The sequence below is a fragment of the Alligator sinensis genome, unplaced genomic scaffold (genome assembly GCF_000455745.1).
Source record: "Alligator sinensis unplaced genomic scaffold, ASM45574v1 scaffold215_1, whole genome shotgun sequence".
Classification (NCBI taxonomy): Eukaryota; Metazoa; Chordata; order Crocodylia; family Alligatoridae; genus Alligator; species Alligator sinensis.
The window spans coordinates 1,217,585-1,231,661 of record NW_005842259.1 but is presented as its reverse complement, the minus strand read 5'-3'; the positions used below and the strand labels follow the sequence as shown (position 1 = coordinate 1,231,661).

Here is a 14,077-nt window from a genome sequence, read left to right as displayed (position 1 = left end):
GGATTGTATCTATAGGCCGGGTCTGTGGCGGCTTGCCCCGTACTTCCCTGCACAGGTCCCAAGACAGCTACCTCTTGCTCTGGTTCCTCCCCGTCACCCTCTTGTGGCTGGGGTCCTCTCCCTTTTCTCCTCTCTCCTCTGGGAGAGTAAAATTCCCCTTCACTTTCCTCTTCTTCTATGTCCCCGGAGTGGTTCCCTTCACCCCCGGATTCAGATTCACTGGTCGCTTCGACTTCTTTGCCAACTCTTGCTCCCGGCTGGACCTCATCTGGTAAGTAGGAAGGTCAGAGCTTACCCGTGGGTCTTCTATCAGATCTCCTTCACTTGCTTGCTCTCTCTTCTTCCTTATGCTCCTTTTCTTCTTCTGTCCTCCCCCAGGTGCTCCCTCAGCATCCTTTACATCTCCCTCCCTTCAGCTGGCAGTTCCCTATTGGCTGCCTGCCTGACCCAGCTGTTCCTTCTTTGCTTGCCTTCCTTTCTCTCTGTTCTTTTTCCTTGCCGGTCTCTTTTCTCCATGTTTGATTTCCAGTGGCTGGGTCTGCTGCGGCAGCCTTTGTTCGTCCGGATTGCATCAGGGTTTGCCGCGGCTCCTCTGGTTCTCCAAGGTAAGTTTCCCTCTCCTAATTCTTCCTGGTTCTGCTTGTGGCAGGGTGCTTCATACACCCTGTCACAGCCATTTAAGAACCAGATTGTCAGCTGAATGGCAGAATTCCCCATTGGCATTAATGAGCACTTCATGACTCTCCGCCTCCAACTGACCAACAATTTGTTTGCTCCCACCTTCAGTGCATATGCCCCACAACTCAATGCAGAAGGAACAATTTTATGTTGACCTTTGTGAAATCCTGACTATCACTCTGAAAGAGGATAAGGTCATCCTCCTTGGAGATTTCAATGTGAGAGTTGGACAGGACTTTAACATGTGGAAGGGCACCATTGAGAAGGAAGGAGCGGGCAAGGGCAATTCTAACGTCAATCTGTAGTCTCAAAAACATTATAACCTGTTGCAGTCTTTCCAAGTTCTTTGTAACAGGTGAACTGCTCTATTCCTTTTCCACAGTCAAAAAAAATAAGTGAAAGCTAGTGCTGGCATTTTCTGAGGGATACCTCGAGTCCATAAAAACTGAGAATCACAGACTTGGAGAAATGGACCGCAGCTACAGTGTACTGTCTCACAGCCCAAAGGAGAGATCTTCTTTAATCACATTCATGTAATATGACAGTGGGAAAGTAAAACAGCAATAAGGAGAAGCCAGAGCACAAAGTAATTCTGCCTGCAGACTATGAGAGATACCACACATCTACCATGACCTGCATAAAGCAATTACTGTATTTACTCAAATATAAGATGAGGATTTCCACCCCCACAGTCAACACAGGGAAAAAGCTCACCTTAAAATCGTATGCAAGTATACAACCTGTTAAGTATATTGTCTATCCTTAAACTGCTGCTAAAAAGTAGCATATGCTCAGTAATGGAAACCAACTATGCAGTTGATTAAATGCAGCCAACAATAAGCACGACTATAAAATACATGGCCTGTATTGGGCAAGCATACCTGACGGGAACCTGTTTATTTGGTTTTTTCATGTTTTATTATGTAGCACTTTAAAAAAAAAAAAAGGGGGGGGGGGGGGCAGTTGCTCCCCCAGGCGGGAATGAGCACCGAGTCTGGATGTACTGCAATACGAGGCTGGAGCAAGCTCCAACACCCTCCCCTGGTGCCTAAAATGCTCCTAGGACCCATAATAATAATTATTATTATTATTACTACTATTATTATTATTATTTAGTGTGGGTGCATGGCTCTTTTTTTTTTTTTTTTTTTTTGTCAAAAAAGGCAGGTGCTGTCCTGGCTGGGAAGGGGCACTGGGCCTAGAGGTACTGCAGTACCAGGCCAGCACTCAGGAGAAGCAGAAGGAAGCTCTGACACACTCCCCTGCCAAAAATGGTGATGGGAACCTTTTTTTTAATGTGTCCCTTAAAAAAACAGGTAAGTGTTCCCTCCACAGGGAACTGGCACTGGTCCTGGAAGTACTGCAGTACCAGGCCAGCACCAGGAGGGCCAAACCCACTCTCCCTTTGGTGCCTAAAATGTGCTTACTTTTTGATCTTAGCCAAAAAGGCCGAGATGCTGATAGGAACCTACCACAAGGCAAGGCTAGTGCAGCCCATCTGAATAAGATACACAGTAGTGATCATGCTCAGTCCTTCTGAGCACTGACTTTTTCATGGTAAGCCACTACACTGCATACATTTTGGTTTCCTCTTCACTCCCACAGCTTAGCTGCACCTTTCTTTCTCATTTCCAGATCAGTCTTAAATGTCTGGTAAATGTCACCAAACAGGGCCTCAAACAGTTCATCCAAAATCCCTCTGTTGCCCCCTCTCTCAGCCTGTCACCAATGATTAGTGGGGCCCCATCCTCTATGAGATGAAGCCAGACCAAGTTGCCCTGTGCGTCACCTGCATATAGTTTTTTGGAGGATTCCAGGACTCGTGACAAGAATACCTGATTCCAGTCATGCATGGAAGCTATGGGATCACCATAGCTCTCTCACACACACACTAAGCAGTGCTGAGCTATGGGATCACCATAGCTTGAAAGGTTGCTGGCTCTGCTGGGGTCCAGCCCAATGAACTATATGGTAAATAATGAGCCTTTTGGCTTTGGACAAATATCATGCATAGTGTGGCCTTCTGGCTAAGATCAAAGGAAACAGAGGGCAGCTGAAATTGAAGGCCCAGGCCTGGGACTTGCACATAGGTTGCCTGCCTGAATCTGGAGAGTATTCGAAGTCCCAAACCAATGAGTCTGGGAGGAAGGACTGCCTGGTGATAGAGCCACAGACTTGACAATTGAGCTCTGCTCAGTTAAATTTTGGAACTTGACTACTGGGCTTTGCCCAGTTGAATTTGGAACTTATTTGGCCTTGAAAAAGATAAAAGAGCATGTACTATATGTAAGTAAGTACAAAAGTGCTGCTTGAAAGTGCTTTTATGGAGTACCTGTGCTGAAACCTGCTGCAGTTTGAATAATGTCTATTGACACATTATTAGTATTATTCAAATTATTAGTAATTTGCCTTTATGCAAGTTATTACAGGTCTATTCATTTCAAAGTTAGCGTTTTCAAATTGGCTTCTCACTTCCCTATGCTCAGGGAGAATGGGGTCTTGACGTGGGGGGGGGAAGGGAGCGAGCCAAGGGACTGCAGAGGGAAGAAGTTGGGGTGGTGGAGGGAGGGGGACAACAGAGGACAAATGGACCACCTGACCCCCCAGATTTATTTTCCCTACAGTAGCAGTGGGAGGGAGACAAATTCAAGGCAAACCTCCAATAATTAGGTTCTATACCTGGAAAATTCTAACAAATTTATACATTTTCCATATATAGAATCTAATTATGGGAAGATTATCTTGTATTTGAGTAAATCTGTCTTATAAGTTTTGATTTCAATATAATTTCACGCCGTGGCATGGTATATCACTATGCCTAGCCGGTTCCATTACCTGCAACAACCCCGAGGACCAAATCTTTTCCTGTCGTTGAATGTTGACCTTTGACCCAGACTGCTTTAAGACTGTTAAATGTATAGAAGTAAACAAAATTGGAACAGCAAAGACTGGAGATGACAGGGAACCACCCTCGATATGGTGCTAGCCTGGGGAGATTAAACAAAATGAGAGTCAGAAAAATACCATTTAATACTGAAAGCATATGGGGCCTGATCCAAAGCCTATTGAACAGAAGCGTAGTTAAGCTGTTTTAGTCTGAAGACAAGTAGAAGGGAAGCCTTGAAGTCAGTGAGTTCTTCCAATGGATACTATAGACTTTGGAGCAGGACTCTGAAAAGCAAAGAGATACTTGGGCATTTGTTAAAAAAAGATCAAGAGAATACAGTTCCTTTTATTCAGAATGATCCCAAGGTAGCATTGGTTAAAAAATAAAAATTAGAAGTCAATGAGTTTAATTTCCTTTTTTTAAGTTTAAATTAAGTACAGATTTCGCTTTTTAACCTATGGTAAGGATTACCTTTAGTGCAACCTACTATAATCTGTTAAATAAGTAAACATATGCTGCCTCAATGAGCTGTCCATACATTTTAATGAGTAAAGGCTACTGCCTTTTTTAACATTACATAACGAATCAAGAAACTTTCTCAGACTTTTGAGGTCAAATCAAGCTTTGTAAGTGTCAACATTTCACTACTTCATTAAGTATCTGTGTTTTCTGTCTTACAATGGAGTGACAAGCAGTTATTTTTTAGTTTCTGTTGTGCAGAACAGTTTGTCTTAGCGACTTTTGGTTTCAGTTTAGCCTACAGGTGCAAAGAAAAGGTTTTCTTCATTTGGATCAGTCAAAATGAAGGAACTGGCTAGAGGCTGAAAAAACAAGAAGGCTTGTTTTCCCTCCTTCAGGCTGTGTCCTGAAACCAAGTGGAAGACAACAACACCTTCACATTTTTAAGTTGCATCGAACATAGGATCAGTTTTACCAAAGATAGGTAGACATTTAAAGATAAAGAAAGATGTCTAGTGGGATTTTTCCAAAGCACTTCATCAGGTTTGAAACTGCACTTCCATTGATTTCAGAAGAAAACAGACACAATCTGTTTATGCTTTTTTTGGGGGGGGGGTTGGGGGGGGCAAAACAAAAAAAATCTTACTAGGCAACTTTCTAAATTTTAGGTACCTAAATATCAATTAACTAAAAATAGTAAACCCACACTTCCTTTAAGAAATCAGGTAGTTTTAAATACAAAATGCATTTGGAACTGTAATTTTTTTTATTAAGTGCTGTAATGATGCAACTGTGATAGTCTATTCTAGGAAATATACAAGGCAACAATTTTTGTGGGCAATACCTCTCTTATTGGACTGACTGTATGGTTAGGATAGACAAGCTTTCAGGTATCACAGTACCTAATGTGTAAAGAACTAAGTACCACGTGGTACTGAAATTTATCCTTGTCTATCCCAAACATGCAGCTTCTAAAAAAAGAAGTAAAAAAAATCATGCTTCTAGTTTAATTGAAACATTTGTGGCAGTTGTACTTAAAACCTGCTTTAACACTCTTGTATATTTTTCACTGAATTTCATTTTCTATCCAAATGTTTCTTGATAGAAATCTCAAGAAAAGCTACTTAATAGAAAATGAACAATGGATTTCTCATTTAACAAAATAAAAACTACAAAAATTAAAACTATGAATACATTTTAATATTCCACTTGTTTTTATGCCATTCTGTGTCTTACTGTAAACTCCTTTGAGCCTCGGTTGGGAAGGGCAGCATATCAATCTAATAAATAATTAAATGTATACTGAACTGAATAATTACTTAAATGTGTATTAACCTAACACATGCTACTGGTTATCAAAATCAGTTGCTAAATCTATTCTAAATGTTAATTTTAGCTGTAAAGCAACACTTTAATGGCTATACTAACAAGAATGACCTTTTTGTTAAGACAAATAACATTTAATACTAATTTAATACTTATTTTTTTAATGTCAAGTCAAACTGCCCTAGAGTGTTTTGGAAATCTATCATATCAATGAGTATCATATATATTATTTAAGTTCAGCATTTTAGAGATAGATGATGGTCATGCTTTGAGAGTAACACTACATACTATTTTTTAAAATATTTATAGTTAGTGGGAATGCAAACAGCTGATCTTGCATATTATCTATAACGCCATCGCTTGTTGAGACTATTTCCAACTAATAGCAGATCACACTAAGCACAGTAATTCTGAATTCTATTTCTAGTTCAAAAGTATGCAGTCATCTGTTCACTTCCATAGGCAACAAGGAACTCTAGTGAAGCATGTTACAAAGTATGAGGTTGACATGAAAGATTCAGACTTAAACATTTATCATACAGCTGGTGTAACATCCCTCCACATTTAATTAGGAAAGTACAAAATGTTATAAAAAGTTAGGTGCTGGAGTTATAGGCTTCTGTAATTAACTGACTATATATGACTACTCGAGACACAGAAGATGGAGAAAAACTTAATCTTTATAAACACACAATCTCTATTCTCTTTTACTTCCAGAAAAGGGATGCATCTGATATGAACTACATATACCTCAATTTAAAATAAGCCCTTCCAGCATCCACAACAATAAGAGAAACATAATGATCTTCCAAAAGGAAACTCTCAAAATGCAAAGGAGAAAACAAAGATGAGAAAAATTGGTTTATTTTAATGGTTCAAGTTACCTGAACCATCAGGCCTAATCTACTTTAGCAAGAGAAACTAGGTGTAAACTCCTGCCCTGGATTGTATCCACATGTCACATCAGATCTACCTATACTACACCAGAGGATCACTGTTTCCAAGGTCACTTGGAAAGGCCAAAAGCAGTGGGCAGGGGTATAACAATGGGGAAAAGTATTAAGATGAGCTCATTTTCCTGGTGCAGACAAGAACCTAAGAAGTATGAATTAGCAAAATCCACTTTCAAAAAGTTCCACTACTGCAGATATTTATGAAAATGAAAGATGCCATTGCTAACAACTGCAGGAAGCTTATGAACTTGCACTTGTGGAAAACTTCTCATTGTTTCAGTCGCTCATCTTTCCAAAACTATGCTGTATTTTCTCCAGGCTTCTTTAAAGGCCTTTAACTGAATCAATAAAAAATTCCCTTTGCCAGAAACTTGCATTTTCATTTTTTTCTGTAAGAGTAGGAAATTTGACCCCTGAACAACTTTCAGTTTAAGACATGATGGGGTCTAATCCCCAATCCCAAAACTGTGTGTACTACCATGCACATGTGGCATGGCAGGACATGCGATTTTAGGATCGGGGATTAGATCCCAAATTGGGCCTTACTTGCTGGTGCAGGGGGAACCTGGCCTCCCTCTGCATCAGCAAGGTGAAACCAATAAGCTGAATGTCAGTTGGGGCCAGGATCCAAACCAGTCCCCAATCTCAGCCAACACTCAGCTCAGCCCACTGAGAGCTATAAATTCATGTGTGCTGTTCAGTTGGGCAGCACACAATTTTGACAAGTTCTGGTACATGGGGAGTTGCCAGAGCCCAATGCTGGGCTTCCCATGCACCAGGAGCTGTATAAACCCCATGTGCTGACCAATTGGGCAGCACACATGGTTTTATAGCACCCTGCACACCAGGACCTGTCAAAAACCCTGTGTCGCCCAGCTGTAGCCCATGGGGTTTTGACAGGTTCTGGACACACATGTAAGACACGAGACACAAATGTATTTCACATTATATGTAGAATAACTTTGTGGCTCATTTACTGCATTTTCACACCCTAAACTGAGTTGCGTACGTGGTCGGTTACTATTTAAAGCATTATTAATGTGTTAATCACATCTTAAACATTACATGCGTTAGGGGCCTCTGATTTTTGCATTCTTTCAAATCCAACTATTACTTCCCTCAAGCACCATTCTTACTGATGTGTTATTTATTTTAACAGTTGAATTCCTATACATTCCTTACAAATTAAGTCAGAATTAAAGTGGCTTTATTTAGGTCTAACGTTATTCAGTTCTGAATTAAAAGTGCCTGCAAAAAGGCTGAGTGAGGTTTAACTAATCCACTTTGAAGATAGTTCAGTAACTCTCCTGAGAGCTCCCACATAGACATGCCTTAAAAGTTAACATCTGTACTTACAGGCCTTCTTCTTTGATTATTTCCAGTAAGACTGCAGGTGTTGTCTTGGACTTGCGTTTCTCATCAACTGGAAGACAAGAGACTAACTTTTAGACAATTTCTCTCTCAACTTACTGGCTGGCTCTTTTGACCTGCTATTTAAGAGTGCTTGTTTTATTGGTTCTCTCTCCTATAAGACTAACACAAGTACACTGGACTACTGCACCCTAACTGTTGTTAAGTTCCAACCTGAAAATTGAACCAAGAACTGGAGGTTGGGACCACCTCTGACAAGCGATTAGATCTGGCCTCAACTCACTGCTGTCCATACCATAGTCTATGCTTGCCAGAACAGTGTCCCTAATAACACTGCTTCTTACATTCATCTTAGAGGTCCCCCTTCCCTGGGTTAGAACTACTCCCTGCCATCCCCTGGGCCTTTATTTAGTTATTTATTTTTAAAATTTGAAGGTTGCAGCACCACATTGCATCAACCATACATTTCTGAAGCACTGCCCAGTGATCACATCCTGGTTCTTAATAAAGCTTTAGCTGCAGTTTCAAATACCTGCTGGTTCTGTGGCTTCCAGTTAGGATGGTCAAAGAAGTCTACTTTCACCACAGACACGAGACTGAATGACTTCAAAGTTCAACCTCTGGGATTCATGAATTCAGGGGCCACCACCTTCTAGAAATCCTAGCTGGACTGCATGATTCTCCCCAAACATATCATATTTACTAGACTATAAGGCAACCCTGAATATAAGATGACCCCTAACTTAAGATTCTATATATGGAAAATCTATAAGTTCAATATAATTTCCCAGGTATAGAACCTAATTATTGGAGGTTTGCCTTAAATTTGTCACCCTCTCACTGCTACAGCAGGGAAAATAAATCTGGAGGGGCCCTTTTCCCTCTCCTCACTGTCAAGACCCTGCTCTCCCTGAGCACATGGAAGTGAGGAACACATTTGAAAAAGAACTGACCTTGAAAGTAACACAGCTGTAGCAATGTGCATATAGTGGCCATAGACTAAAATCATCCAAAATAGATGCATATTACCTTTTTTGAAACTACTGCAAGTTTTATCACAGGTACACTGTAAAAACATTTATAAGAAGCACGTCTGTATCTACCCGTATATAGTACAAACCATGCATGGTACTGGTCCAAAGCCAAAAGGCTTATGATTTACCATACACAGGTTTCCCTCACTTTATATGGGTTCTGTATGTGCAAATTCACTCTTATACGATGACCCTTTTTATACCAAAAATTCATTATGAGAGACGTAAATTCACTCTTATGCAATCAGTGTGGTGGAAGCCTGAAACCAGCTGCTTTGTGGGAATGACATGCACCAAAATATAGTCTCCTGTGTGGATATGTGCTCCTTGCTCATTGTCTGCAAAATGTGTTTCTGTAGTTGCCATCCCCATTATGATAGTGCCCTGTGCTTGTGTGTACTGCCTGCTGTTGGCAAGTACCAAAATTGTCTTGTAAAAGTGGTAGAAATGGATCTGGGGGTCAGTACAGTCAAGGTCTTGGAACGCAGATGTGGCAGTGCACCTTTGGAGCAGGCAGCCGGCAGGTGCCCAATTAAGGCGGCCATTTTCAAACAAAGGTAAGCCAGACAGAGTTAGCAGTTAGCAGCTTATAGCCAAGGAAGCAACACCACCCGGCTCCCCTGCTGCTCATGAAACCCCTGGAGGTAAGGGCAGGAGCTATGTGGATGGCAGGAGATTCCTGGTCCTGGGCATGACCTGAAACTGCACCCTGCTGGGGAACGGAGGCCTGGTGAGACTGCCCATGGCAGGGCAGCCCCCAGGAACTACCAGGACCGTTCACCTCCCCAGTGAATGGCAGGTAGGGGTGCCTCAATAACCTCAGCCCCCACAACGTTGTGGGTAAGCGGGCTCAGCATGGCTATGGCCACCTGAGCCCCAGGGGGTGTAAGACCCAGAGGCCCCAGACAGGGGCAGTAGTGTGGCCCCAGAGAGGGGGCAGTAGTGCGGGCCACACAGAGTAGGGTGCATCCTTACAGCCTGAAGGACTGTGCATTAGGAGGTGCTGAGTAGGGCTAAAGGGACAGCTTGAAGGGCAGCACATGGGCCAACCCCGTAACAGTTGAGTGAGTGTACATTTGTTGTGTTTTGGTATATAGAATAGCCTGGTGAAGGGCTGGGGTAAGCTTAGCCCAGTGCCTGGTAAATTAGCTGGCCACTACCCAGATGAGGGCTGTGGGAGAGGCCCAACAGGCTGCATATCGCCAGTCAAGGAAAGAGTCTGATAAGCCCCACAGACTAAGAGAGCCACTCCAAAAAAGGAGAAGGGCAGAGTGAAGGGGACACAGTATCATGCAGCAAGCAAGAGGCTCAGTGAGAGAGGGTGGAGTGCAAGAGGCCCCAGTGAGAGGGGAGCAGTATGAGTGTGTGTATGCAAGAGGTCTGACAGAGTCCTATGTTTGGTCTGGCTTCAGGCTGGTAGTACAATAACATCTGGATGCCACCTGCAAGGCATGGACCATGGTGTAGGGGAGGTACAGAGTCATGGATAGCATCCCTTGGCATTGAGGCATGGAATGGGCAGCCTCCCGCATTTTACCACCAGTTACAGAAACAGCAAAGTAGTGGCAGGTGAGACTGGGCAGATTGCCCTATGCAGACAGGTAGGCAGGTCGGCTTGAGACCCAGCCTCGAGCATGCCCCCTGTCACAGTATCCCTATTTGTTACATTGTAAAGTGGGTTCCCCTTATGCGAATTTGAATTATGCACCATTTTCCAGGAAAACATGTAGTTCATTGGGCTGGACCCCAGCAGAGTCAGCAGCATTTCAAGCTATGGTGACCCTACAGCTCAGCACTGCTCAACCTGTGTGTACTCCAGATACCCCCCTCCCCCACAAAGGATCCATGTGCTAATTAGCGCCCCCCCACATGACTGGAAATAGTTCTTTCCATGAGTCCTGGAACTCTCCAAAAAATGATATGCAGATGAGGCAGAGAGCAACCTGGTCCAGTTCCACCTCATGGAGGGCTGGGCCACATTAATCATTGGCAACAGGCTGATGGGAGGACAGGGATTCTGGATGAATTATTTGGGGCCCCATTTGGTGATGTTTACCAGACACTTAAGGCTGGCAAAGAAACAGGAATAATTGAAAGTGGGAAAGAAAGTTGCAACTCAACAGTGGGAGTGAAGAGGAAGTCAAAATGTATGCAAAGTAGTGGCTCACCATAACCTGAAAGAGTTGGTGTTGAGGGGGACTACACTCAATGGGCGTTACCATATATCTTAGTCAGATGGGTTGCACTAATCTTTCCTTGTTAAATTCCCATCAGCTTGTTTGCCCTAAATGGGCCATGTATTTTATAGCCATGCTCAGTATTGGCTGGATTTAATCAACTTCATAGGTAATTTCCATTAGTGAGCACATGCTGATTTTGGCAGCAGTTCAAATATAGACAGTGTATTTAATGAGGTTTCCTTGTATGCAAATGTAAGACAAGGGGCTCTTTTCCCCATGCTGATCAGGAGAAAAAACTCATCTTATATTAGAATAAATATAGTACACTGGTGATGGTATGGCTATTAACAGCAATGGCTGGGAAGAGAGTAGATTCAGGCTAGACATCAGAAGGCACTACTTCACAATCAGGGCAGCTAGGAGCTGGAACCAACTTCCAAGGGAAGTGGTACTCAACTCCTACCCTGGGGGTCTTCAAAAGGAGGCTTGACAATCACCTAGCCAGGGTGGTTTGACCCCAGCATCCTTTCCTGCCCATGGCAGGGCGTCGGACTTGATGATCTGCTTAGGTCCCTTCCAACCCTACCAACTATGAAACTATGAAACACCTGGGTTACATGGAAGTTATACTGAAAAGGCTTAGGGAGGTACACCTAAGTGTTAAAATATCCAACTATAAAATGTGGGCAGCCAAGCCATAATGTCTAGGTCACTGGGGGAGAGGAGTGCAATAAATGCAACCTGATGCCTTAAAGGTACAAGCTATTCCTGATTGGCCAATACCCCAAACTAAAAAGCAGATCTAGTCCTTTAGAGGAATTGCTAGTTACTATAGGATAGGAATCAGCAACCAACAGCCCATGAATCAGAACCAGCCCATAAAACCATTGTGTTTGGGCCCTGGAGCCAGGGGCCTTCTGCAGCATTTCAGCACTCGGGGCTTTGCCCAGGTAGAGAAGAGAGAAGCTAAGACAGCAGCATTTGCGGTGGGGGGGAGCAAGGGGTGGGTTTGGGCTGCGGCTGTGGCCTCCCAGCTAGAAACTCCCTTAATGTGGCCCTCTCCCATTCTGCAAAACATTACCAACCCCAGCTATGGGAGGTTTGTAAAAAGTTTCAGTAAGACTATTTTTTACATACGTTACTGATAGGAATGATAAACAGGACACAGTAAATTTGGACAGAAGCCGGCAAAAGAGCTCTGAAGAGATCAAAGATGCCTTGTCAAAAGTGCCTGTCATGACTTGTCCAGGATCATGCTTCAAAAATTTGATATGGAAATTATCCATATCAACAGGAGGGAACATATAACAGCTAATGCATCATGCCATTAAGATTTAGTTATGACTTTGTAATAACTCTGGAGACTAACTTCTGCATCATCACTTTCTCAGATGGAGGGTGTCATGTATATATCTACATGCAGTAATTTTGGAGGATATTAATTATCAGTAATGAGTACATTATTCCACAGATATTCCCCTGAATAGGCTGTACTACTGTCATGCTTAGCCTCTGTTTACAGAGAATGTTAGCCTATATTCAGTTTTATGCTATTTATATTTGCATGAACCATGGCACTTGGTATGAATGTACTTCTATATTTTTGTAGTATGATGCAGCCCCAAAAATGGTCAGTGGGACATGACAGGGCCTAATAGCTGTCTGAATGCTGATCCCCCAGGATAGTCACAAGACTGTTTACCTGAAGAGGTGTTAACTTCAAATAAGAGCTAGCTATATCCTCTCAGCTTACCCAATGGATAGGGTGAATTTCAAAATGAAGTTTCATGTTGAAAGGCTTATCTCTCTTCCTCCTGAGTACATAATGGCTAAGGGAAAGCTGGTTAAAGGTCAATAACAGAGTTCGCTGGTGCCTCTGAGTAAAATTTTGATTTGGGAAACATGTCTAACTTGTCAGACAAATCTGTATCTTCACAATATACATGCTCACAAGCAACTGAATAGAGAAATAAAGTAGGGGAAATGCTGTTAAGGTATTTAAGAGAGGTTTTTCCAAAGAGAAACTTTGTCTTCACCTTCTGCCTCAGATGCCATCTTGATCCCCAAGTTCAACCAAGGGCAACCTCCTACAATGCACCAAACTTGCTTGACAAAGACATGTGGGAGGTTGTTCTCAGCAGTTGTTTCACAGCTCTGGAAGTCCCTCTCACCTTGACACTCAGAGCCCAAGCCTGGACATCTTCCAGAAGCACTGCGTGACCTTCTTATCTGGGCAGGTGTTTAGCAAGCAAAGCTAGGCTAGGATATTGTTTAGGGCATGGGTGTTCAGCTAACATCCCACAGACTGTATACAACCCATGAGGGTTTAATGCGAGGCCCCTCAACTCCTACCAGCTGCCAATCCCCATGTCATTCCACCAGCTGCAGCCAGAGTCTCTAGCCTTCCCCTCCCTCCCTCAGCTTTGCTTCCTGCTCCCATCCCAAAGGGTGAAAGATGCAGCCCATGGCAAGGTACACTGAGGGACCTGAGGTGGGAGCCCACCTGCGTGCATGGTGTGGGGGTGTGGAGGAAGGGACTGCCCATATGTGCAGGGCAGTAGTGGGGAAAGGGGTGAGGCCTGGGAGCCCATGGCTCATAGTAGTGTTGCCCCCAGGGTGCGTAGCCTGCGCATGGTGCAGCCCCAGACACTTAGAAATTGGACAGCCCTTATTTAGGATGTTTCTGTTTTATTTTGATACTCTACTTGCTTTTATAAGTGTTTTTATTCTCATTTGTTCTTCTGTTTTACATAAGTTATTTTGTTCGCTTATTGGAAGTTGTCCTGAGCTTTTATTGGCAACGGCAGCATATAAATCTAATAAATACTAGATGAATAAAAAGAACCCCCTGTTCTTAGGTTGTTTATCTAGTCCACCTGCTGGGGAGAGCTAGTGAGATCTGACAAGAACTGGCAGGACTGTCAGCTGAAAAAAACTATTGAAGAAATCTCTGGAGCTGATTCTAGTTTAAAAAAGGGTGAGATTTTTCTGTTTTATTTCTCTTGTATAATTTCTGCCTCCAAACCTACCAGTTACATTTCCTGTTTGATCCATCTTTCTTGCATATCCTATTTCTGTTTGTATATACCTTACTGACTGTCTGCAGAATGAGTAACTCCAGAGCAACTGATCGTTACAGGCATTCGTTTCCAGAGATGACAGACTTTATATTTCATTTCTTTCACATAA

At 42.8% G+C, this 14,077-nt stretch overlaps 1 protein-coding gene across 2 annotated transcripts in view; it reads right to left on the bottom strand.

The window, feature by feature from the left end:
- SLC25A17 (solute carrier family 25 member 17) overlaps positions 1-14,077 on the bottom strand; it is a 50,292-nt gene that overhangs the window by 18,632 nt on the left and 17,583 nt on the right. For both annotated transcript variants that reach the window (XM_025208885.1, XM_025208886.1), the window contains exons 3-4: positions 7,660-7,726; positions 3,514-3,665 (exon numbers count right to left, since the gene is read on the bottom strand). In XM_025208885.1, the coding sequence (XP_025064670.1) occupies positions 3,514-3,665; positions 7,660-7,726 (219 nt within the window). The remainder of the gene's footprint in view (positions 1-3,513; positions 3,666-7,659; positions 7,727-14,077) is intronic.